The 26,903-nt window shown below is 43.5% G+C and overlaps 1 protein-coding gene across 4 annotated transcripts in view; it reads left to right on the top strand.

The window, feature by feature from the left end:
* USP43 (ubiquitin specific peptidase 43) overlaps positions 1 to 25,437 on the top strand; it is a 66,867-nt gene extending 41,430 nt beyond the window's left edge. The window contains exons 10-16 of one of the 4 annotated variants that reach the window (XM_079134359.1): positions 1,042 to 1,119; positions 1,888 to 2,014; positions 2,107 to 2,440; positions 8,174 to 8,332; positions 9,863 to 10,030; positions 18,066 to 18,155; positions 23,669 to 25,437. In XM_079134359.1, the coding sequence (XP_078990485.1) occupies positions 1,042 to 1,119; positions 1,888 to 2,014; positions 2,107 to 2,440; positions 8,174 to 8,332; positions 9,863 to 10,030; positions 18,066 to 18,155; positions 23,669 to 24,741 (2,029 nt within the window). In that variant the 3' untranslated portion in view covers positions 24,742 to 25,437. Of the gene's footprint in view, positions 1 to 1,041; positions 1,120 to 1,887; positions 2,015 to 2,106; positions 2,456 to 8,173; positions 8,333 to 9,862; positions 10,031 to 18,065; positions 18,156 to 23,668 lie in introns of all 4 variants that reach the window. The other 3 variants (XM_079134358.1, XM_079134361.1, XM_079134360.1) reach the window with 3 other exon arrangements.
* Positions 25,438 to 26,903: the final 1,466 nt, after the last annotated feature.

Below are 26,903 nucleotides of genomic sequence, written 5' to 3'. Positions count from 1 at the left end.
ATGCTTTAGGTCATGAAAAGGAGGCAGGAGAGGGGCAGAGCTGGAGGATTCCTCCCCATCACACCCATCAGAAAAGGCACTTCCCCTCCTTGGGAAGGAGGGAGGGGAGGGAGGTGGAAGGCAGTGACCTATTCAAGGCTTAGTTTTCCCTGATTTCTGACAGAAAGATGAGGAGGGATGATCAGTGTTTGCCCTGAACCAACGGGGCTCACTGAGCTGGGAGAACTTCTCCCAGCCACACCTTGATCCTGGCTCCACCTGCTCTCAGCCATGCAGGAAGGCGCCATGACTCCACCCTAGGACTCTTCTAACTCCTCTATTCTATCTCCACCCTAGGACGATTCCACCCTTGGAAACTTCTACTGAGTCATGTGGGTGACAAAAGGACTCATCTGGCTTTCCCCCTTTTGTCTTGCTACTAATTCTCAACAGTCTTTTGGGTGTGGACTCCATCACCACTTATATCTGCCGTCCTTGATTTCAGAGCAAAACCTCACACCCTTGCCTTCTTTTTGGTCCTTTCTCTTCTATGTTAAAACTAACCAGCATTTTCTGGAATAGGCTGAGTCCTAGCACTTGGGAAGAGCTACAGGTTGACTCACACTGAGACTTTCTGTACATTGGAGGTTTTGGAAGGAGAAGGCTTTTTTAGGTTGTGTGGGTGGGCTTGAGGGTGCTCCTTCTGCATTGTGGTGTGGGGAAGTTAAAAGGTCTCCTGGGGCGTTGTCAGTATTGTGTATTTGTCTGGGATGTTCTGTGGAACAGCCCTATGAAGACATTGAGAAGGTCACTGGGGCTGCAGAGGAACAGTTGATCTATGCCCTCATAGTATTCAAAATGTCCTAACACCCAGAAGCTCCCACAGGCTTTAGGGGAGAGCCTTAAGAAGTAGGTTGAGGACTAGGCCTTCAGCAGCTGCCCAGCTAGCTCGCCTCAGTTTACTGTCACTTTGGGGTGTCTGCGTTTGGAGGCGGGCTGTTGAGCCCTGCCAAGCTGTGGGAAGTTCTGTGTTTTCTGATGGGTTCCTTGTTCTCTCCATAGGGCTTTGCACCTCAGGAAGCCAGGAGGGCCCCCCCATGTTAAGTTGGCTGTGGAGTGGGAGAGCTCTGCCAAGGAGTGGTGAGTCAACAGAACTGACCTCCCCAGAGCTGAGATGGCCTGCTTGCACCCACAAATCCTCCACGGGCCCAGTTCCCCCCAATGCCACCATCAGGCAGTGTGCACACATCCTTGATGCCATTGTACCTTGTTTCTCTGACAAACCTGAGTGAGAACTGTCTGTATGTAAGTAGTCACGATAGTAACGGTCATCATGGTGGTGGCGGTAGGAGTAGCAAATGCTCAGGTAGCCCTCACCTGTGCCGGCCACTGCTCCAGCACTTTGTTCGCTCTAAGCAGTTTAGTTAATCGTCATGACATTGTGTGTGGGGGTACTCTGAGGTGAGTACTGCTGTATTCTGCATTTCTTGGGTAGAAACTGAGGCACAGAGAGGTCAAGCAATTGCTTAAGGTCATGCAGCTCATAGAAGACACACCTGGGAATGGAACCCAGGCCATCTGCCTCTAGTCCAGGCTATTCATTACAAAGTATCAGTCTAACTTTGAAAAAGGATGTTTTGCAGTCCAAGTATTTAACGACCCCTTACCAGGTGTGAGGCATTGTGTTAGGACAGAGGAAAACAAAGGGGAACAAGTCTGAGACTTGGTTTTTTGAGGAGCTTGTGGGGGAGACAGATGATTCCTATAAGATAGAGCAAGAGCAGGAACCTGTGACTCCCCCGGGCTGGTGCTGTCCACCGGGTTTGCTGTCAGGAGAGACAGATGGAACCTGGAGGAGAGGGAACTCTGAAGCTCTGAACACCACAGGCGTCCTTTCCTTCCATACAGCCTGTTTGGGAGCCTCCAAGAGGAGCGGGTCCAGGACGCGGAGAGCGTTTGGCGGCAGCAGCAGACGCACCAGCAGCCCAGCTGTACCCTGGATGAATGTTTTCAGTTCTACACCAAGGAGGAGCAGGTCCTGCCCTGGGGTGCCCTCCCTGGCCAGGAAGGGGGCTGGCTGCTTTGCAGTGGGTAAAGGCCTGATGGTCTTGGTGGCTTCCTTTTTAGCTGGCCCAGGATGACGCATGGAAGTGCCCCCATTGCAAAGTCCTCCAGCAGGGCATGGTGAAGCTGAGTCTGTGGACCCTGCCTGATATCCTCATCATCCACCTCAAAAGGTTCTGTCAGGTGGGAGAGAGAAGGAACAAGCTCTCCACGCTGGTGAAGTTCCCACTTTCTGGACTCAACATGGCTCCCCACGTGGCCCAGAGAAGCACCAGCTCCAAGCCAGTGCCAGGCCCCTGGCCCTCCTGGAAGCAACCAGCCTGCCTGCCCACCACCTACCCCCTGGACTTCCTGTATGATTTGTATGCGGTCTGTAACCACCACGGCAGTCTGCAAGGTGGGCATTACACAGGTGAGCCTTGCTTTGCCTCTTGTACGTGGCAGCCGTGGCTATGTGTCTTGGCTGTGACTTGGGCCTCAAAAGAATTGGCACTCCTTGAATACTGACTGGGCATTCGGTGTGGTCAACTCCTTCCCATCTGCACACCAGAATGTGTGCCAGAGAGGAGGGTGCCTGGTCCCACCTGTAGAGCTGATGTTGAGTTAGGTTCACGGTTGAAATATAGTTACGTGCCGACTTTTCAGGCACGTTAAATGTAGAAGGATCATTATTGGAACCCAGAGAATAACGTTTAACCTCATCTACAATTCAACACAAGAAATCTTATCAGATCTGGTATCTTTTTATTCAGTGGGGTAAGTTTCTTTTCTGTTCATCTGGAGAAATTGGGAGCCGCAGATGAATTGAAAAACAGAAGCAAATTACTTGGTAGCTCTCTCAGTGGTTCATAGTAGTCTTCCCCATAAGTGCTTTCAGAGAGCATCATGACCCATCACTGTTTTTGATTATGTCATTTCTTGCTTTTGTCCCTTGAAAACATCTCAGTGACCACAGAAAGCCTGTAGGAGCAACAATTGAGTGTCCATTGTGTGGGTAGTAGTGGAGGCTGATCTGTGATTCTTCTGATTCTGAGAGGTTAGGACATGCTCTCTTCCAAGGAGGACAGATGCCCACTATGGGGAGAAGGAAATAAGAATGTAGTAGCAAGTCAGGGGGCACATGAGAAGACAAAGGGGAGGGTTGAAGGGTGGGCTGGTCTGGTCATACTGAAGGTTATGGTGGACACTGTGCTGTTCCTGTATTGCTGTACAGTACCTTCCCATTCTTCTATAGCTGCTCTGCACCAAATGAGAGGCTTGCCATCTTCGTAGCCTGAAGCACCATTCTGTCCAGCCACTTCTCCAGTCTCCCTTCTCAAGGCTAAAAATAGCTCAACAGAAATTCTTACGATCCATCTGTATCTGGGGAGACATCTTTCTTGCTGTATTAACCTCATATTTTTTTTTTTTAACAGTGAGCATCAGAGATGAATTAGTCCCTGTGCACACATTAGTGATGAAAATAAGGACAACTGGAACTTGGGTCTTGTTATTTAACAGGCTGCATGTGCTGGCTTCTTATGAATAAACTCATGGGGTGTCTCCAGCATAAATGAACAACATTGATGTAAAATCAGGGGGGCATAGGAATGGGAGGGGTTGGTATGTGTGTGCCCAGTAAACTGTCTCATCAAATGCAAAATCCAGATCCTTTCTGGGGGTGAGCATTAAAGAAAAAGAATTGCAATTTTGAGCTAGTGACAAGACACCCAGTTTCTGCAGTGTCCCAGGGTCTATTTGCTCATACTGTATGCCACCATTTTCCTGGGAAAAAATCTGCTTAATACTAAATCCAGGGGGAGAAGAGTCCAAGGGGAAGTGGGGACTGGCAGTGGTGGAATCAGGACAGTGTCTGCAGCCGGTGCAGCCCAGGAGTGATCTGGCCAGGGCCTCTCATTTGTGCCACCTTGAAGGATCTTCTTCCTGATGTTCCCATACTGCAGAGCTCTGAGCCACTCAGCTCTTCAGGCTCCATGGTTTCTGCCCCGTAGAGATGCGTGACTTCTAACGTGAATAATCCCCAAACTGCAGAGGATGCTGTCGATGAGCACCACCTTCTTTATTTTAGGGGAAGCTTCCAGCAGCTTCCTATGAAAGGATGATGGGAACATACATTTTGAGTCCTTGCATGTCAGAAAATGCTTTTATTTCTACCCTTGATTGGCAGCCTGATTGGACATAGAATTCTAGATGGATGGTCATCATCCATCTTTGGATAGGGATGTATCATGAGAATGGATTGGAGGTCTTGGTGTCGAAATGGGTCAGGCCAGTTTCATTTCTGTTCTTCTATCTGGGATCTGTTTTTTCTTCTCGGAGGCTTTCAGGTCCTTTATCACTGGTGTTCTGGATTTTACAGGCTGATCTTCATGGGGATGATTTCATTCTTTTCCACTGGGCACTCAGGGGATCCTGTGACTGATCTGGAAATTTCCTTGTGTTCATTTATAAAAATTAAAATAAAAAAACAACATAAAATTTACATATTAGGTATACCATGTGATTTTTTTTTTAAAACATTAAAAAAATGTTTAGTTGTCCATGGGCCTTTATTTATATATTTATTTACATGCTGTGCTGAGAATCAAATCCAGGGCCTTATGCATGCCAGGCAAGTGTTCTACCACTGAGCCATATCCCCAGCCCCATGAGCCACATCCCCAGCCCCCCATGGGATGTGTTCATATCAGGGTAAGCAATCTCCTCAAACATTCATTTCTTGTAGTTTTTTGAAAATTACAGGACACTGTCATTACCTTTAGTCATCTTAACTGCACAATAGAGCACCAAAACTTCTTACTCCTAACTATGACTTGGTACCTACCGATCACCCTTTCCCCACCCCTCCTTCCTCACTCTCTGGTAACCAACATTTTATTCTATGAGGTCAACTTTTTTAGATTCCACATGAGTCAGATCATGTGGTACGTGTCTTTCTGTGCCTGGCTTATTTCACTTAACATATCTGCTTATTTCTAAAATTCAATTATTAAAGTAGATATATTCCTACGGCTCAAAAAACTCAAATGATGTTAAAACACACACACACACACACACACCAAACAGTATTGATCTTAACGTTGACACCTATTCATTGGACTTCAAACCACTTTTATTGGTTTTATGTGTCCTTCCAGAGTTTCTGTATGGAAACACAAGCAGATACACAGTCCTAAGCTTTACTTCCCACACGGTCTTTTTAAACCCAGGGTAGAATATGTTATGTGTAATTCTGTTCCTGGCTTTTTTGTTTACTAATACCATCTTCAAGATATTCCCATATTGGTACACAGAGACTTAACCCATTCTTGGTTTCAAACAATTGCTTAGTATTTCATGGTACGCACATAACACAGTTCATTTCACCAATCTTCTGTTCTTGGACATTTCAGTTGTTTCCAGACTTTCTCTATCATAAAATTGAGTATCCCTTATCTGAAATGCTTCAGACTAGAATTGCTTTGGATTTATTTTTCAGATTTTGAAATATTTGCATATTTGTTATGGGATATCTTGGGGAGAGGACCCACGTGTAAACACAAAATTCATTTATGTTTCATATACACCTTATATGCATACTCTTAAGGTAATGCATAAAGGTAATATTGTATGAAATAATTTTAGTGTGCCTGCCTTTGGATGGTGACCCATTACATGAAGTCAGGTAAGGAATTTTCCATTTGGGGCATCATGTCAACACTTAAAAATTTGGATTTTTGGAGCATTGTGGATTTCAGATTTTTTAGAGTAGGGATGCTCAACCTGTACTGCAATGAATAACTGTACATTGTATTGCTACATGTATGTGTGGACATTTCTTGTCTGTGGTAGGCAGAATAATGATGTCCCAAATATGTCAACATCCTAAGGCTTAGAACCTGAGACTATGGTGTACCTGACAAGGGGCGAGTCAAAGTGGTTGATCAGTTGACCTCAAGATAAAGAGATGCTACTGGATTGGCTGTGTGGACCAGATATAATCCAAGGGTCCTTTAAATGTGGAAGGAGAAGGTAGGAGGGTCAGTGATGCAGGTGGGGACTCAGCCTCAACTGGCCTTGACTGACTTTGAAGGTGGAAGGAGCCAGTGAGTTGGGTTTTTTTGTTTTTTTGTTTTGTTTGTTTTGTTTTTGTTTTTGTTTTTGTTTCTGTTTTTGTGTTGGTGCTGGCTGTCAAACCCAGGGCCTCCTGTATGCTAGCAAGTGCTCCATTACTGGATCTGGATTTTGACAAATACTATCAAATTTCCCAGCACAGGGTGTCGTAGGAAATTTTCACTCCTCCCAGCAGTAAGAGAATGCTTGTCTCCTTATATCCTCTCCAGGAGAATATGCTATAAAACCTTTGGATTTTTGCCAGTCTAGAGGAGGAAATGATATCTGACTATAAGTTTAAGAGTGAGTTTGAGCCTCTTTTCGTCTGTCTAATAGTCATCAGGTTTCTCTTCTGTGAACTTTCTGTCCATATCCTTTGATTGTTTTTCAAACTGATTGTTGGAACATCCCCTGACTTCTGCCAGTTGACTCTTTCAGTGGTCTGCATTTGTTGCTATGCAGGTTTTTAATTCATTTTTTCTAGGTAGTCCACTTGTCAATTGTTTCTTTTGTGACATTTGGATCTTGAGTCATATGTGGAAAACCATCATCTTTTTTTTTTTTTTGCTAGCAATATTGAGGTTTTTAGATTTAGATTTTTTTTACATTTAAATCTGCTATTTGGAGTTTCATGGTGCTCTGAAGAGGAAGGGAGGGAGGGTGGGGGGGGGAGAGAGAGACAGAGATATCTTGATATTGATCTCCAGTCACCCCCCCACCACACACTCAAGAAGATACCAATTTGCTCAAGACCACGACTAATTGAAAAGTATGCTTAATTCTTTGTAATGCTCTCTCCAATATCAGATATTACATCTTTACATTTGGATCTATTTCTGAACTTTGATTTTTTTTTTTTTTTTTTTTCGTCTCATTGACTGCAAGTGCCAACCTACAAATCCTGCCTTGATCTTTCTGGTGACTGGTCCTATCCTAAAGCTACCCAAGAGCTGTCAGCATAGAAAAAGACACTATAACTTTCATGAGTCCAAGGATTTTAGTAAACATCCTAGAAGCCATTTAAAGGTTTTAAGTAGAGAAGTAACAACATAGCCTAGTGTACAAATTGAAATAGTTGTACTGCTCTGTCAGAAATGGGTAGACAGTAGATTCAACAAGACTAGAAGTTGAGATTATATTTAGGAGAATGTTTCTGGGGCTCAAGTGAGCAACAGCTTTGACTGGATATTGACAGAGTATTCAAGACATGTTTTGGAAGTAGAGTCAATAAGAATGACTTTTGGATTGGGTCTTGTGGGAAGAGAAAAGAACAAAGATGAACTCCTAGATGCCTGATCCAGGTAGGTGCAGAGGTTAGTAAACTATGGGCCACGGGTCACATTCTGTTCAGGGCCTGTTTTGGTATAGCCTATAAGTTTTATGACTATTCAGGTGGAAAAAAGAGCAAGAATATGTGGCAGAGAGCATATGTGACTTTATGTGACCTGTAAGCTTGAACTATTTGCTCATCTGGTCTTTTACAGAAAAAGTTTGCTAACTTCTTTTTACAGAAAAAGTTTGGTATTGTTCACTGAAATATAAAGGGCAAGAAAAGGGATATTTTTTGTTACTTGGGAGGTGGTGAGAATCATATCTATTATCTTTCCTGAAAGGTTTGACTCCAGTTCTTAGGTAGAAAAGTTCACCAAAATCCTGACTGTGATTCTCATTTTCACTTACTGCATACTTAATTACAGATGTGCATTTTGAAATTTTTCACAAGAAATGGGGTGAATGTAGACTATATTGTGTGTATACATAATATGGGTCTCCTGTTTATGGGAGATTTTTGCCTGAGGAAGGGTTGCAACATAAGGATTCAACTTAGGCTGAGCAGTGCTCTTTATCATTAAGCATTAGGGGGTTAGGAAGTATAACCTATTGATCTTTTGTGATTCCACAAATTCGTTTCTTGCCCCAAATGACTCTTTTTCTCATTCTGTAATAAGCATGTCCATTTTTCAGCTATGCTAGTGGAAAATGTCCTCCTGTCCTTTGGAGCTCTGATAATTGAGACTTGGAATTTGGACCTTTGCAGCCTATTGCCGGAACTCTCTGGATGGCCAGTGGTACAGTTACGATGACAGCATGGTGGAACCACTTCGAGAAGATGAGGTCAATACCAGAGGAGCTTACATCCTATTTTATCAGAAGCGAAATAGCATCCCTCCCTGGTCAGCCAGCAGCTCCATGAGAGGTGGGTACAGCTGCTCATTAGAGGAATGGGTTTGGGAAGTCGCTAAGAATTGTGAAGGTGTTTAGTTGAGTATTCAGAACCAAGAAGATAGGTGAGGGTTGAAAAGAGGATACTGTGGCTGCTTCTATAAAAATTTGAGCCCCCAAGCCAGGTGTTATGACATATGCCTGCAATCCCAGTGACTCAGAAGGCTAAGGCTGAAGGTTTGCAAGTTCAAAGCCAGCCTCAACAACTTAATGATTCAAAATAAAACTAAAAAGAGTTGAGGATATATGTCAGTGGTATAAAGCCCCTGGGTTCAATCCCTAGTTTAAAAAAAAAAAAAAAAAAAAAGTCTGAGCCCCAAGCCCATTTGTCAGAATGTGGCATAGATATATTCCAAGTCAAGAAAGGGGAAAGGAGCAAGTATTTTTATGCAGCACTTGTGATGCTCGGGGGTGTGTGATTCCATTTTTTCCTAATCTTGGACATATCAAGCCAGATTTAATTAAACTTATACCAAATAAACCTGATTAACCCTGTTAGAAAGGGAAGAACAGTTATAAAGGGTTCAGGGCCTTTCTAGAAAATGTGGCTGCTTAACAGCACCCCAGCAATTCATGTGTTAACCTTAAACTTGCTTGGAGTTCTAGGGGGAGAAGTACTAAAGCTGACCCTTTCATGTGACATGTTCCACTCTGCAAAGTGGCCTTCCTTATCTTTGGAACAAGAGAGCACTTTACAAAAAGGAATCTGATTTTCTCCTATTGTTAAAAAAATGACCATATAAAACCAAGAGCCCTCATCAGGTCTATATAAAATCGAATGCAAGTCTGACTTCCATTTGTAGAAGGTAGACATTCAAAGAAGAATAAACACTTAGCATATAAGAGATGGATAAGTTTTCTTACTTTTCAGTATAATGACATCTCCTACAGATCAAAGGATAGGTAGGCAGCCTTAATGCCTATTATAAAAGATTTGGTTTCCTGGAATCTGAGGTTTGCTCCTATGATATAGCTATTGAATATTGACCTGTATGAACTGGGGACATGGGTCCTGGGGATAAGATGCTGTTACTCTATGACTATTGATGTGAATAATAAAGTCCTTTGGGTCTGCAAATACAAACAAAAAAAGCATATTTAGGAAGCCAGAGTTGGGCAATCAATAATTTCATGAAAAGCATTTTAATGCTCATCAATGTATCTTTCTTTCTTTCCTTAATCTTTTTTTTTTTTCTTTTTGGTGGTGCTAGTGCTCAAACCCAGGGCCTTGTGCATGCTAGGCAAGTACTCTACCAGCTGGCAACATCCCCAGCTGTACTTTGCTTTCTGTGACCAAATGCCTCTCTCTGAACTTGTAATCGTGGTCACATGGATACCCATCGCAGGTTTCCCCTCTGGTCATTCACTTTTTTATCTATAGTTCTGCTCTGGTTCTGTGGTATCAGGGCTGAGTAGTTGGAATGGGAATCTGGGCATAGGAAGCTTCCCTGGGGCCCGAAGGGATGCTTTGGGTCCAGCCTCCCTCTCTGTGCTTCTTCCACAGGCTCCACCAGTTCCTCCTTGTCTGACCACTGGCTCATGAGGCTTGGGAGCAACAATGGCAACAGCACCAGGGGAAGCCTGTTGTCCTGGAGTTCTGCCCCCTGCCCTTCCCTGGCTCAGGTGCCTGACTCTCCTGTCCTTCCAAACAGCCTCTGCAATCAGGAAAAGGGTATGTGGGCTAAATTTTGCTGATTTTCTTTTCATTTTATGTAGCAACCATTGTTCCTTCTCTTTATGAAAGTGTTGACATTTCATAGCCTTGAGTAGACAGTGTTATGAGAGTTTTATTCATCTTTCTTATAAGTATAGAAAAAATTTTATTGCAGCTCTTATGATGAATATTTTACTCTCTGTTTTAGTCAGCATTTTCACCTCTTTGTTCATCTTTCAAATAGGGACTTCCATGACCTGCCTTTGCCTGCCTCTCATCCCCCATCCTTGATCCTCCATGTATAATACAGTGGCCCTCCATTTCTGCAGGACACATGTTGGTAGATGCAACCAACTATGGATTGAAAATATTTTGGGGAAAAACTGTGCCTGTACCAGACATATAGAGGCTTTTTTTCTTGTTATTGTTCCCAAGAAAATATACTGTAACAAACTATTTCCATAACATTTACACTGTATTAGGTATTATAATTTAGAGATGATTTAAAGTACATGGAAGGATGTGTGTACATTACATGCAAATTCAACACCCTTTTATCAGGGTTTGAGCATTCAAGGATTTCAGTATCTGCAGGGGATCCTGAAACCAGTCCTCTGTGGATACTGAGAGATGACTCTACATTCTTGTTCTGCTCCCATGGAACTTACTGTCCCACATGTTGCCAACAGGTTAACTAAGGCAGCAATGTGATTTAAAGCAGAGATAAGAACAAACAATGCATAATTGGGAAACAAGATATGGAGGCAAAAGGGGAAGAGATACAGAATCCTGTTCTGTAGGGTGAATGGGAAAGACCTTTCTGAGAAAGTGACATCAAGTGAGAGAGGGTGACCGTGGAATTCTGTGGAGTGTGCCCCAGGAGAAGAGCTGTCTTTGGGAGTGAGCCTGGGGTGTGTGTGCAGGGCAGAAGAAACCGGAGGAGCTGAGGTGAGAGCAGAATGAGTGAGGAATCGAGAATGATTGAAGGTGGACCAGAGATGATCAGAACAAAACTGTCGGGTTTTATTCCAAAGGCAGTGGAACTGGAGAGTTTTCATCAGGGAAGAAATTGGTCTGGTTTACAGTTTTAAAAGTCTACTGTGCTGCTTTGTGCAGAGTCCATGGTAGAGGGCAAGAGTGGAAGAAAGAGGCCGGTTAGGAGGCCCTTGTGAGCAAATGGTGGCTTGGACTGGTGTGTTAGGGAAGAGAGGGCCAAGCCGTGACTGGATCTTGAAGATGGGGCTAGCAGGATTTTCTGATGCCGGATGCAGGGTGTGAGAGGATGATCCAGGATGGCTCTTTAAGATATACTGAGGCTCTTGAAGATAAATAATAAGGTGAATAGTCATGTAGTTCACGAGCTGGGAGTGAGTGGGTAGGAATAGGATCAATTTTGGAGGGAAGTCAAGTTTTGGGCTGGGCAATGTTTAGATTCCTGTAAGACATCCACATCAACATAATAATTAGGGAGTGGAGATAAGTATTTGAGAGTCATCAGCACACAGGTGGAATTGAAAGCCACAGGGCTTGCTGAGCTCTCCTTGAGAAAGAGTAGAGGTAGAAAAAAGTGAAGACCTAAGACCAAACTTAGGCAGTCTGCCACATCTAGGGGTCAAGCAGAGGTGGAGAGGAGCACCCATGAGATGGGAAGGAAGCCAGGGAAGTATGGCATCCAGGGGCGGAAAAGCGCCTCTTGCAGAAGGAAGTAGCCGTGCCTAATACTTCTGGGAGGCTGAGTGGTGTGAGGATGGGCAAGTGGCTGTCAGGAGGGAGGGCCCCCTGTGACATGCCGAGAGCATCCACTGTGGGTTGAAGGGAATGGAAGCCTGGCTGCAGCATGTGGAGAAGAGCCTGGGGTCCTGGAAGTGACAGCAGGCACGGGCCATCATGCAGTGTGATCGAGGGGCTGACTGCAGCAGAGCGAGGGGCCGACGGTGGATTTTGTTTGTTTTTCTCTGCCAAATGGGAAATAATAGAATGTTAGCATTCAGACAGTTCAGTCTAGAGGGAAAAATTAATCCTAGTGCTGGAGAGCAAGGAGATCATTCCAGAAATAAAGTCCTTCAGAACTGTGTGTGTCGTGCGTGTGCATGTGTGTATGCGTGTCTTTAACCTCTGTGCTCCTTCAGCCCTAAAGCGGTCAAATTACATCTTTAGTTTTTATGTTTCCTGTCATCTCTTAATGTAGGTTTTTATATAAAATTTTAATAGAAACATTATATGTAGAGGAATATCACACATAGAAACCTTAAATATACACTTGTGATCAGTATGTTACTATATATACAGTACATGTTTATGTATTTTTACATATTATATAATTATAACATTATAGTAACATATACTAATCACAAGTGTATCTCTGATGAATTATCATAAAATGAACATAGGGATGTACCAGATTAGGAAAATTCTGGGACCCTCCTCCCTTGGTTCTCTCTGTCATTACCGTTTCCTACTTTCATGGAGATAAGCATTTATTCTGATATCTAACACCATAGATCATTTTACCCTCATTAAAACTTTGCAGAAATGGAGCCATATGGTATGTGTTCTTTTTCATTTGGCTTCTTTTGCCTAACATTATTTGTGAGATTTATACGTCATGTATAGCAATAATTTTTTGTGTATTCTATTTGTAAACAAAAACAACTCAGAGATACACAGTTTTCTGCACAGACATTTACTTGTATATATAAGAGAAAGAGACTGTTGACTTTTGTCAATAAAATAGCAAAGACAGGAATTTGGAAAAAGAGTGTGCAGGGCAAGGCAGAAGAACTACCTCCTTCTGTAGGTTCATTGAGGGGCTGGGAACCATCACAGAGGCTAGCCTGGTGGTTGGTCCTGAAGAAATATGGCCTGGTTGTTAAAAGAAGAACCTTGAGTTATTTACAGATATATGGATTTTCAAGATATTTATGGCTTCTCCAAAAACCCATGTATCTTTTACTGTGGAGCCTACATGATGGACTATCTGAGCATAAGTGTCTGCTTTGTGGTGATTGCACCATTTCATTCAAGTTTCCCATATTGTGTCAACAGACCACATTTATTTATTCTATCGTGGTTCAATTTTGAGGTTGTTTTCAGATTGGAGCAAGTATCAACAGTACAGGTTGAGCCTACCTAAACTGGAAATTTGAAACCTGAAATGTTCCAAAATCTGAAACTTCTTGAGTCCCAGCTTGATGCCCCAAGTGGAAAGTTCCATACCCTGAAACTGTTTCATGCACAAAATTATTTAAAATGTTGCATAAAATTACCTTCAAGTGGTGTGCATGAGGTGTATAGGATACACAAAAGAATGTCATGTTTAGACTTGGGTCCCATCCCCAAGTATCTCATTATATATCCACAAATATTCCAAAATCTGAAAAAATTCAAAATCCTATAATCTTCTGGTCCCAGGCATTTTGGATAAGAGATACTTAGCTTGTACTTCTATGAATGTATTTGTTCATGCCTTTTTTTTTAAAACCTCTTGGTCCTGAGGATTGAACCCAAGGTGATTTACACTGAGCTACATGCCCAGCTCCTTTTATTTATATATTTTTAATTTTGAGACAGGATCTTGGTAAGTTGCTGAGGGTCTCACTAAGTTGTTGAGCCTGGCCTCAAACTTGCAATCCTCCTGACTCAGCCTCCTGATTTGCTGGTTTTTCATGTCTTTTGGTGCATATATTTCTGCACTGTATATGGGTGTATACCTAGAAGTGGGATTACTGGGGCATCATGTATATGTTTACTTGCTGCTTGATTCCTTCTACTTTATATTACCACTGTATCAAGTACTCAACATGGTACCTGGCGTATACCAGGCTCTTGTTACATATTTATGAGTGAATAGATATGACAGAATCTTTAAGCAATAAGATTATCATTGAATCCAGCCCTCTGGTTTGTATGGTTCATGTATCACAGTTGGGTTAATTTATTCCCCAGTATTTGGCATTCCCGCTGCCAGCCTTTCACTGTTAGACCTAATGCTGCTTGTAGCATGTGCACACATCTTGGATTCATCTGGGTTCCTCAGAGCCCTCTCCTGTGACTTGCCCTGTCTGGGCATTTCTTTTCCCTTCGGGTTTTCATGATTGTACACTGTGGGTAGTAGTGTCTGTAACACAGAATGGTGCTCTTCACATCAGCACTGCCTGTGACAGGCTCATAAAATCATCCCAGCTCTGTGGAAGTGCAGTGCCTGGACACTTGCTCATTCCTTCCAAGGAGAAATGTGTGTGATGTCCACTCCATAAGGAAGCAATGCCAAAGGGTGGCCCAACCCTGCAACGTGGGGCCCAACCCTAGGGCTAGTGGAGGGACTGTAACTATCCTGCAGCCCCCTGCAGGCATTTTAGTTCCATGATCCAAGTTGGACTTGAAATTCACCAGGAGAGATGAAATGACAGTCCTGTACAAAACAGAAAACAGACTCAGAAGGGAAGTAACAAACTCACCCCTAGAAAAATGACCCTGTTCCCCTGGGATACCAGTCTTGGCTCTGAGGTTCTTAGACATAAGTTTCTAATTAGGGTTTTAGACACCGCAAAAGGTTTGCTTCCAATGGGAGCTTTCCCTTTGGAGCTTTGAATAAGATAGTGACAGATTTCGAAATCCGTTTTGAGTCCAAAGCATGATTTTTAAAAAATCTAGTCTTTTCCTCTTGTTATTAACACCCAACGTGGGCAAGACCAAAATATGTGGTGCAGAGGTTTCCGACAAGGATTGGTACTACCTCCTCTCTCCACCCACGTGGATTTGATGATATATGGGAGAGAATTTTTTTCATTTTGAAATAGGGTATCATTCTACTGTCCAGGCTAGATTTGAACTCATGGGCTTAAGTGATCCCCCTGCCTCAGTCTCCTGAGTAGCTGGGACTACAGGCATGCACCCTTGTGCCAAGTTGGGAGAGATCTTTTTTAACTGTCAGAATTAGTAGGGGCAATGCCTGGCCTTTAGTCCTGGGGGTGGGGCAAGGATGCTGAGTGTCCTGCAATGCCCAGAGATGGTCCTGTTTGGTTAAACAGTTGCCCCTGCCACAGGCCAGCAGTCCTCCATAGAGGAGTAGTCTGGGATTATTGTTCTTCCAGGAGCTCTTGCTATGGAATGGTATAATAAAGAAGGCATTTGAACTGAAATGAATGGATCTGAGTTTTGTGAGACTGTGTCTTATTTAATCAGGACAGAGATGGGGGGATGCTCTACAAGCACTAGCATATAAAAACACTTTACTTTTGCAATTATTAGGAAAATATGACCATGTGAAAGATTACTAGGTGTTCTTCCCAGAAGGCACCCGTCAGTAAGGATCTCTAGGCTTAGACCTCCTCCCTGGTTCTCAGAACATGTGCTTCTTTTTCTTTTTTCTTTTTTTTCAGTTGTGGATGGACACAATACCTTTACTTTATTTACTTATTTTTATGTGGTGCCAAGGATCAAACCCAGTGCCTCACACACACTAGGCCAAGTGCTTATCACTGAACCACAACCCCAGTCCAGAACACAAGCAAGCTTCTATGGACAGATTTCTCTGTAACTTTCCTTGGGCCTCAAAGGTTTTGTTTCTTTTTCTTTCAGCTCTTTCCAGAAAGTATTTCATTTCCTCTGATCTAGACTTTATCTGAGAGTTTCAAGTGTTTAAGATTGTTTAGTCACTTTTTTATTCTTTATTTTGTAATTTGGTGGATTATGATCCAAGAATGTGGTTTTCAAAAGTTATTCCCTCTTTGTAATTCAGTCCATGATTAGTATTTTGTAGATGTTTCAATGTACATGTAAAACAATGTGCATTGTCTACTTGAGGAATGTGAGCTTTGTATCATAACTATTAAATTAGGTGTGTTGATCATTTATTTAGTTCCTCTATGTCTTTAAATTCAACCTTCTCTAGGACTGCCTGACAGGAAGGAGATATATTGAAACCTTCCTGTATTTTTAATCACGTCCTACTTGAATTTTAATAATTTTTGCTTTAGATCATTAACTGCTTCATTATTAGATGTCTACAAGTTTACGACTATTATGTCTTTTTTTTTTTTTTTTTTTTTTTTTTTTTACAAATTGTGCTTTTTATCATTATAACATTGCTCTTTTCCCCACTTAATGTTTTTAACCTTAAATTCTGCTTTGTTCAAGATAGATAATCCTACCCTGTCCTTCTTTCTTTCTGTTTGCACTTGCAGGGTATCCTTTTGTTTTTGCTTTGTGAACCAACCTTCCTTCCTTCCTTCCTTCCTTCCTCCCTCCCTCCCTCCCTCCCTCTCTCCCTCTCTCCCTCTCTCCCTCCCTCTCAGGGGCACTTGACTAGTGTGCCACATGCCCAGCCCTATTTAGTATTTTATTTAGACACAGGGTCTGGCTGAGTTGCTTAGTGCCTTGCTTTTTGCTGAGGCTGGCTTTCAACTGGTGATCCTCCTGCCTCAGCCTCCTGAGCTGCTGGGATTACGGGTGTGTGCCACTGTGCTGAACTGTGAACCTTTATTTCTGAATTAGTTTTAAGTGCTTTTTGGTAAATGATATGTTGTTGGGCTTTTTTATTTGTTTGATATTAAAAATTCAGAGCTCCTCTTCTTTTCTTACCTGCTTTTCTTTCCTGCTTGTTTTCTTGTGGTGCTGGGGATAGAACCCAGGGCTTTAAGCATGCTAGCTAAATGCTCTGCCACTGAGCTGCACCCCAGCCCCAGAGTCTGTCTTATAATTGGAAATTCAGTCTATTCATAATTAGTGTAAGATCTGCAAATTTTTATTTCATTCATTTAATTTTAGATTTTTTTTTTCTTTTTTCTTATTTTTGGTTTTATCAACCAAAATAAGAAAAGGATCATGTTGCTGCTTGGTCCCTCTTTCCCTGGTTAATTTGGAAGTTCTGCTGCTACTTTCTGCTTTCTCAATATTTATAATCAACCACATTTCCCAACTATTAGATGGCCACTGTTTCCTGTGAGACATGCATTCTGTCCTCTCCCAGTCCCAATAAGGTGAGAAGATATAATACTTCTGTTATCATTCTTTTCCCTTTGAAATGTTTTCTTGTGCTCCCTCTGGTCTGTTTTGGGAAGAAGACCCCTCTGACTCCCCAGTTCTTCGGTGTTCCTGAAATGGTACTCTGTTCCAGACTGTTTTAGCATTCCTGTCTTAAACATCCTGACTCAACTCGAGGTGATATTCCGAGACCACTGGCCTTCCCCACGTAGGGTGGACGGTTCACGGATCTCGAGGTCCACTGTATGCTGTGGGTTTTCTCCTCTTTATCACCCTCTGTCTTGAGGTCATGGCTTTGCTTCCGTAGTGCTTGGTAGAGTCCTCTTTTGAGCTATGTTCTACGTCCTTGCATAGCCACAGATACTTCCTGCCTGGCAGCGGGACGGGTGGGTGCAGTCCTTTTCTTTCAGGCCTCTCTAGCTGTTTTCCCACGGTCTCCCTGGCCCCAGGGTTGCAGGTGAGAAGTACAGCCTGTTCTCTTTCATGTGAGTGACACTTGTTCTTTCTGGCTGGAATCTTTGAAGAGTCTCTCTTTGACCCTGGAGTTCAGAAAATCCTAGTAGCCTACGCCTGGGTTGTGCTTCTGTGTACCAACCCTATCTAGACCTGGGGATACCTTTCCTTCTACAGACTCAGGCTGTTATTTAGGGAAATGCTTTCTTATTTTTATTTTTTTATTTTTAAATGATCATCTCTCCTGCTTTTCCGATTCCTCAGTTTGTCTGTGGGGTCTTCTGGATCCAGCTTCTCAGACTCCTGTTCTTTTATGGTTACTCTGTCTTTGTCATTTTGCTGTATGATGTGAGATCTTTCTTTTACTTTATCTTTCTGGTGTTCATTTGAGTCTTGACAGTGATCCTGCAAGCCTTCATTTATTAAATTTTAAATCTCGAAAGTCGTATGTTTCAGTCCCTGGTGTTCTCGACTTGAATGGGATTGTTATTAGTTGTCATCCGTTTCTTCCGGTAGCTTATTTCATGAGTGGCCCATTCTAACTGGGTTCTGTTTTTTTCTCAGTCTCTGGCTGCTGGACTCCCTGTATATGTGCTTTCTCTGTTTCTGCCCTCAGGGCTCTGCTCCACTGTCTTTGGGATAGCAGCGATTCTTGGAGCGATAGAAGGGGCAGGAACTTGGCTCCCAAAGACTGGTGGCATGCCAGGCAGCCCTTCTTCTCCCAGCCTCACACTGGTGGCTCAATTTCTTTGTTTTTCTTTTGGTACTGGGGATTGAACCCAGGGGACTCAACCACTGAACCATATCCTCAGCCCTTTTAAATATTTTATTTAGAAACAAGGTCTCATTGATTTGTTTAGGGCCTCACTAAGTTGCTGAGGCTGGCTCTGAACTCGGTGATCCTCTTTCCTCAGCCTCCCAAGTCACTGGGATTATAGGCATGCACCACCACGCCTGGCCTGATGGTTCAGTCTTTGTGACAGAGACATCTCAGCTCATATGTGTCTCTGCCTTACCTTCTGGGAGAGTGGAAGGAAGTTTGGGGTCAGACTTGTCCTGGGTTGCACTCCGACTTCCATTCAGAAATGGAAGGGTGCCTGGGAGGAAATTGTAAAGATCACAAACAACATAAAAACCAACAAACCTAGGGACAGAGACTTCCTGTAATTGTTTTGGACACCAAAGCCAGAGACTGATATCACCAAATATAGGTTGCGACTCAGGATTTGAGGCCAGCCTCAGCAACTTAACAAAGCCCTGTCTCAAAATAAAAAGGATTGAGGATGTAGTTTGATGGTAGAGTGCCCCTGGGTTCAATCCCCAGGACAAGGGTTGGAGGGGGGCAGAGAAGAAGATAGTGATCCCTAATGGGTGCCCTTAGATCCTGCCCATCCAGCCATGGTTGTCTTTGTGCTGCTTCCCTGACCCACTGAGCTTGCCTCTGCCTCAGGGCCTTTGCACTCACCACTCCCTCTGCTTGGAGCCTATTTTCCCAGATCTCCTTGTGTCTCCTCCCTCCTCCTTTTAGGTCTCCCCTCCAATATCACTCATCACCTACTTGCCACTCTTGTTTCCTCCTTACCCTGCCTTATCTTCCATTGTAGCACTTATCACTACACTATGTAAAATTGTACATTTTTGCTTTTTGTTAAACCTTCTAAGGACAGGAACTTCATATATAAAAATATATATATGTATTTTTTCCTTCAGCAATATCCCCAGAACTGAAAACAATCCTTGGCACACAGTAGGCTCCCATGAAATATTCTTTGGATGCATCACTGGATAGACGGATGAGGCACAGTGGAAGTCCTTAGAGATTGGAAGCATTTGACCAGTCATGTGGGCTGAGGATGGGGAGAGGAGGACCCCCAGACCCCTTATAACAGATGATGTGAGCTCAGACTGCTGCCTCATTTCACAAGCCAAGGATAGAAAGTCGCAGAGGCATCCAGGTGACCACACACAGACAGGAGCAGAGGTGGCTTTTCTTGGAGCAGCCTTTGCCAGCTCCAGAGCTGCCATGGGGGTGTGGGCTGTGCTGTCATCTGCTCACGCACCATCTGTGTGCAGAGGGCTCTGGTGGGACCCAAGAAGCTCCTTCTGTAGACAATGGAGCTTCTGTAACCTTCAGGAAGACTTAACTGTTTATATCCTTAAAACAGCTTAAGACTTAAGACTTGCCTGATTCTCAGGCCAGACAGGCTGGAAATAAGCAAATCCATAGGCTCCTCTTGAGGAGGGGGTGGGGGTGGGTCACAGTCAGGGCTCAGGTTTCCCTGAACACCATCCCTCCCTCTAGCTGCCAGCCTCCCGGAAGGCCCATCTCCCCAGGGGACTTCAGGACACAAGTCCACCCAAGATAAGAAGCGGGAGCACGCATCAGCATGGGTATTTCCCATTTCTATCCCTCCTTATGCTGTTCAGATCCTGTTATAATAGTACAAGAAATAGATTGGAAGAAATAAAGATAGGGTGCTTTTTCACTGCTGCCTCGAAGAGGAGAAACGATTCCGTAGGCAGATTCCGCGGGCATTCGTGGTTCCTGAGCCATGTAGGGCAGGAGTTGATGTCAGCCCTGGCCTCCGGCCCTTTCATACCAGGAAGAAGGGAAGGACAGCTATTTAGGGCAGCTGCCAAGTCCCCTAGCCACCTGCCAGGGCTCCAGGCAATGTTCTCACATTGTGAAAGGCAGAAGTCACAGCTTTGTCCTCCTCCTACAAAGCTCGCCTTTCTGCTCTTCCCACGGCTGTGGAAGAGGAAAAAAAGAAAAGTTCACATATATCTCTGGCTCCACAACAGGTTTTTTTTTTTTTTTTTTTTTCATCTTTCCGGAGGTACGGGAATTTAATGATGGAGCACCAAGGTCAATCCAAACTGAAATGACAAAGTATTTTGGGTGAAATCATGTCTATTCTTGGCTAATGCTAAAGAAATGCTTTAAAAAACATATCAAAAAATCGTCTATGAAAAACCTGAAAGGTAAAAATCCTAGCAGAAACTTCTGAGATGCTTTCCAGCTCCTCCTGTGGTTGGTAATGAGTTTCTCTTTCTTCCATCTCCAGTCATTTCTGTTTCTTCTTTTCTCTTCTTCTCTTTTCTTCTCCCTCTCCCTCTTTCTTTTTGGTAATCTGGGATTGAACTCGGGGTCCCTTTACCACTGAGCTACATCCCCAGTCTTTTATTTCAAGATAGGATCTTGCTGAGTTGCTTAGGACCTCTAAGTTGCTGGGGCTGGCTGTGAACTTGCAATCCTCCCACCTCAGTCTCCCTAATGGTTGGGATTACAGGTATATGTCACCACACCCGGCTTCTCTCTGTTCATTCCTTCTTGGGCTGTGTGGTTTGTGGGCAGTTTGCTTCCTCCGCTAGTGTTCACCGTGACCCCAGTGTTCTCTCCAAGCTGTCGCCTGTGCCCCTATAAACCTCAGGTGCGTGCACATAAAAACATACAAACATGGGTGAAGAAACAGATTCCAGAAACAAGGTGTGGCAGGCCTATTGGACTGCTCTATGACAGGACCCTCCCCATAGAGCACACTGAGTTGGCACACTGTGCTCCTGATGGGTGGGGGACTTTTTCTGACCATGGTGCTTTTTTGTGTTTGGAGGTGTTCTCTGTTGAGTCCATTTGCGCTGCTCTATCAGAACACCATAGGCTGGGTGGCCTAACGACAAGAGAAATTTATTCCTTGTTGTTCTTTAGACTAGGAGCCTGAGATCTGGTGCAGCCTGGTTGGTTCTGGGGAGGGCCTCTTTCAGGTTGCAGTGAGCTTCTTGTCGTATCTAGATCTGGCAGAAAGAGATCTAATTAGCTCTTTCCTTTTTCCCTTTTGAGGGTGCTGTACTACTAAACTCTATCCCCAGTCCTTTATTTGTTTGTTTTTTTAAGTTTTTTTTTAAAATTTATTTATTTTAATTAAAAATCATAAATTTACATAGGGCAATGTTGTTTGATTCATTCTGTTATTTTTTTCTCTTGCCCCCCACCCCTTCCACCCCTTTTTTCCCTCTATACAGTCCTTCCTTCCTCCATTCTTACCACCCTCCCTAAACCTAACCCTAACCCTAACGCTAACCGCTCCTACCCCCCCCCCCCCATATGTCCTCATCCGCTTATCAGCGAGATCATTCGTCCTTTGGTTTTTTTGAGATTGGCTTATCTCACTTAGCATGATATCCTCCAATTTCATCCATTTGCCTGCAAATGCCATAATTTTATCATTCTTCATGGCGGAGTAATATTCCATTGTATAAATATGCCACAGTTTCTTTATCCATTCATCAACTGAAGGGCATCTAGGTTGGTTCTTCAGACAGAGTCTCACTAAGTTGCCTAGGATGGCCTCCTACTTGGCAATTCTCTACTTTCATCTCCCAAGTTGCTGAGATTACAGACTTGTTCTTATCTTTTCCTTTTTCTTTTTTGGTACTGGGGTGAACCCGGGGCCCTTTACCACTGAGCTACACCTCAATCCTTTTTATATTGAGACAGGGTCTTGCTCAGTTGCTGAGGCTGGCCTCAAACTTGTGATCCTCCTGCCTTAGCCTCCTGATTTGCTGGAATTGCAGGTGTGTACTGCCAAGCCTAGTTAGCTCTTTCTTATCTTTTCCTCAAGGGTGCTGTTCCAAGGGCTCTCCTTTCATGATCTAATCACCTCCTGGAGGTACCACTTTCTTACATCATCACTTGTGGCATAGAATTTCCACATGTGAAATTTGAAGGGACTCAAACCTTTAGTCTGTAACACTATATTCCATGATGGAGTGGCACATTGATAGCCAGTTGTGGAAGAAAGACTTGACTGATCACCTTTTCTCAATGTTAATGACCGTCCTTGTGCCGTGTGGATTTTGTGTTACACTTGAAGGTTTCTTTCTCAGCGATTGCAGGCATCATGTAAATCAGGACGTTTTAATGGTACCATAATGGATGACTGGGAATTTCTTAAGGAAAAATATATAAGGTTGGTTCTCTATATATTCCCTGTAGAAATGCTGATATATAGAAAAGAATAAAGAAGAAAATCAGTTCTACACAGCACCCTAAAACTCTGCATCTTGTTATTTGTGGTATGTTTCTTCATTCCTACTTGTATGTTTTCACATGCTTGTGTGATACATAAGCACATATGTATATTTTTGCAAGTTGGATTATGCTTGTTTTTAAAAACTTTCTAACACTACATCAAAAATGTCTTCACAGCTATATACAGCTATTGCAATACAAGGCGTGTATGGCAGTGATGATAAAATTAAACACAGATTTAAAAAAAAAAAATCCTTTTTAGCCCAGAGTGGGATATCTGAGATTCTTGCATTTGAAAGGTACGAGTACCTAATTTGACCTGAAAAAAGCAGAGACTTGTGCTGAGCATTTTGTTTCACCGGCACATTGGAAGATGGATGAAAATGATTTCTATCTTAGGGCTGGTTGCCTCTAAGAATGTGCTTTATCAGGACCTTGTTCTGCCAGGGATGTTGATGCAGTTGGCCCTCCAGATCCATGGGTTTCATGTCAGCAGATTCAACCAGCCATGGATTGAAAAGAATTTTTTAAAAACTTTGTCTGTAGTTGGGCATGGTGGTGCCCACCTGTGATCCCAATGGATCAGGAGGCTGAAGCAGGAGGATGGTGAGTTCAAAGCAAGCCATACCAACTTAGTGAGGCCCTGAGCAACTCCATGAGACCCTGTCTCTAACTTAAAAAAAAAAAAAAGGTTCAGTGGTTAAGCACCCTTGGGTTCAAAATAAATAAATAAATAAATAAATAAATAATTGTTTTTTGTTTCTATTGAACAGGTCATGTACAGACTATTTTTTCTTATTATGACTCCCTAAGTGATAGTGTTATGTCACATTTGCATTGTATTAGATATTATAAATAATCTAGAGATGATTTAAAATATATAGGAGGATGTTCTTGGGCCATATGCAAATCCCACACATTTCGTATAAGGGACTTGGAGCATCTGCAATGTATTTTATCTGGCTGTGGCTTCAGAGGTGTGAACGGATCCCATGGAACCATGGGTGAGACCATTGGCATTCCCTGAGTGTTGGAAGTCTGTGTGTCTTGCTCACTGCTGCATAGCTAGTGCCCACCCAGCACCTGGTACTTCAGAGGTGTTCAGTGTTTGCTAGATGAAAGGCATTGCAGTTAGTCCTTTTGCAATGGGAGAGTTACTCAGGCACTAATGGTCTTGGTGTCTTTTTCAGGTGGACTGGAGTCCAGCCCTTTGGTTCGGGGTATTCCTGGCAGAAGCATCAGCATGAAGGTGCACACTCCTTCTCGAGCCAAGCAGGGGCCCTTTAAGACCATGCCTCTCCGGTGGTCCTTGGGACCCAGGGAGAAACGCCCTGGTGCATCTGTTGAGCTGGTGGAGTACTTGGAGTCCAGACGAAGACCTCGATCCACCAGCCAGTCCATCGTGCCACTGCTGACGGGCGCTGCTGGTGGGGATGAAAAGTCAGCGTCGCCGAGGACAAATGTCACCCTTTCTTCTAAAGGTGAAAATAGTGTCCGACCCAGTGGGAGAGGACTAGCTGAGGTGCCCTGTCCCTCAGGACACCCCAATCACCATCCTGCCCCTGGATTCTCAGATGGTCTAAATACAGCCAGGACATTAAAGGAAAATGCAAGCCAGGATATTAGGCTTCCCAAAAAGTTTGACCTGCCCCTCACTGTGATGCCCTCAATAAACAATGAGAAATCAGCCTGCCCGGAGGGCCAGAAGACCATGAGCTGGAAGGGAAGTGGCCAGGTGAGAAGCCAGAGCAGCCCACCCTCTCCCTCTGCAGGATTGTCTAGAAACAGTAAGGAAAGTGGCCAAGACACCTTAGCCAAGATGAGGGCTGCTGTGGAGGAAAGGACCTCGGAGAAAGACAGGCTCCCACAGGGCACATTCACTCTCCTGAGGTCTATGTTTTGGAAGAAGGGTAATAGGAAGACTGACAGGACTGGGGGCTCCCCACCAGCACCCCCAGTCTCCCAAATGAGTGGCAGGCTGAGCCCTGCTGTGGACAAGCAGGCTCAGAGCCCCTCTCCTGCCCTGAGGATGCAGGACAGCCTGGCCAGGGGCCTGGGCAGCTACCTCGAGAGGGACGTCCGATCTGCACCTAGCTCTCTTCATCTCCCTCGCAAAGCCTGCAGGCCCCCGAGAACCAATGCCACTGGCACCTCACAAAGGAGTATTCTTGGGGATCAGACTTCTTATGGTACCTTGCAAAGGGTGAAATACCACACTCTTTCCTTAGGTCGAAAGAAAACTTTACCAGAATCCAGCTTCTGATGGAATATTCAGTATTGCATAAAACTGGCGTTCTTGGGACTTTGCACTGAGCAGCTGTAGGCAGCCTGCATTCAGAGTGGGTTTTTAGGAATCCAGTTGTCTTGTGATCCCTGAAAAAGGAATTTTTTTTTTTTTTTTTTTTTTTTAAGTTACCACAAGGACTTCCAGCACCTACTATCCAAATATTCTACTATATTGTTGGTTGCTTTGATATAGCCTGGCCACCAGAGGATGCTGTTGGGCTAACATTACCATGTCAATGCAAGAATTGATATTTTGTTTAAAAATTCCAGGGCGAATAAGTGTACTAAAAAGAATCCTCTGTGTCATGTGAAATATTATCAGTGGCTTTTCCTTCCTTCTTTCCTTTTTTAAATAGTGAACTTGCAAGGAAAATCTTTTCCTTTTAGTGCTTCTCTGGGATAAGTGTTAAAGATGTTGAAAAAGAGAAAAAGTGATCATTATAATAAAGCAAGATTCTAAGAGGGATGGAAGAGAAATGATTGATATTTTAGAAGAGTATTTAATATATAATGAAGTAATTGTATTAACGTTTTTAAAGGTATTTTAAAAATGTAACTATTTTGATACCAGGGAAAAAAAGGAAGTTTTTTTTTTTTAAAGTATGAGATCTATGTACAATTTTAATAAAATCGTGTCAGTGAAACATGAAAATGACTATCTGAATTAAAGTTTGATAAAGTACCTTGTTTCTTTCCTGTTGCACAAACTTGTCTCATTGCTGTGTCTATTAGAAAGTTGTTACTTCAGTTCTTTCTGAAAATTTAAAAGTGCTGGTAATTAAAATGACATGCCATTTTCTCTAAAGAAGTAGAAGTCTCGGGATGCTTTCTCTCCTTGGAGGACTTGGACTTGCCAGTATCTGAGAGTTTGAGCCTGCCCTTGATGGACCGTGTGTTCTCTAAAGCTTTGCACATTTTTAGTAGCTTTTTGTACAAATATCCTTATCATTTCTAAGAAGCTGCTAAGCCTGGGGTCCCTCTTTTTACCCCAGTGAAACCGACAACTCATCCTTCATCTGAGCAACAGAATAGAAAGATTAGAGAGAATAGAGGAAGCAGAAGCTCCAGCCTCCTGACACCAGAGGGCGCCGGGTATCCCCAAAGGCATGTGTGTTTGCATTCTGAAGGAAGTTCATGTTTCTTCAAGCCTTCAACTGTACTCTGGGCAACATGGTGGAAGACATGATTGTCCAAGTCCCCTTGAGTGATAGGAGTTTAGCAGTCTTTCTCCTTTATCTGATCTTTCTTTTCTATTGCCCTTCAGAGCAGTTGTTTCCATGCATTGAGCTCTACCCTACCTTCTTTGCCCTCTTAGAGACTGAGTTGTAGTTCACGCATGTACCTCCAGGCTTCTCTCCCCTAAGACTCAGCCTTTAGGATACCTTTGCATACTTTGGAACCCTCTCATGATAGGGTCCCAGTTGTTAACAGTGTTCTCAGTGATATACTATGGATTAGGGTATTTACCCCAAGTTTTCAACTTTGGGAGTTTAGAAAGACATTACTTTTAGACACTGGTGGATGTATGTGCCTTCCCAGGTTTCCAACACAGATGCCTGACGTCTCTGTATCCTCTTCCCTGAGGCTGCTTCTCCCCCTAGAAGGAACCAATAGGAAAGTTTGTAAGAACAGAAGATGAAGAATAACTGAGTCAGATTTCTGTCCAGACTGGCTGTGCCTCTGAGTCAGATTTCTGTCCAGACTGGCTGTGCCTCTGGATACAGGCTGTAGGTAGTCTGAGATGCTGGGGGAGGAGGCATAGGAGGACCACTTGGATGCTTTTTTCTAACCACAAAGATCTCCCTGGAAATTTTGTAAACTGGAATTAGAGAATAGTTAAAAGCCATTGAGTCCCATAGCATAGCCAGAGATGGAGTTAGCTCAAAATGCAGAGAGACATTCCATTCCTCCTCTGGAAGCCTGAGAACTCTGCCTGGTTATCCCTCCTATCGAGGCACAGTCACTAGTCTGATAGTGACATCCTATCCCTCACTCTTAAAGTGGTCCTCAGGTTTGGGGCCCTCCTTTTTTCCCTCCCCTTGTCTGTGGCAGGAAAGGCTTGCAAGTCTTGGGCTTGGAGTTCACCCTGTTAGTGCCAGAAGGACCCAAGTTCAAGGACCCATGTGGTCAGAGGAGAAA

Source organism: Sciurus vulgaris (genome assembly GCF_902686455.1).
Source record: "Sciurus vulgaris genome assembly, chromosome: 3".
In the NCBI taxonomy this organism is placed as follows: domain Eukaryota; kingdom Metazoa; phylum Chordata; class Mammalia; order Rodentia; family Sciuridae; genus Sciurus; species Sciurus vulgaris.
This window is presented reverse-complemented; position numbering and strand designations above follow the sequence as displayed.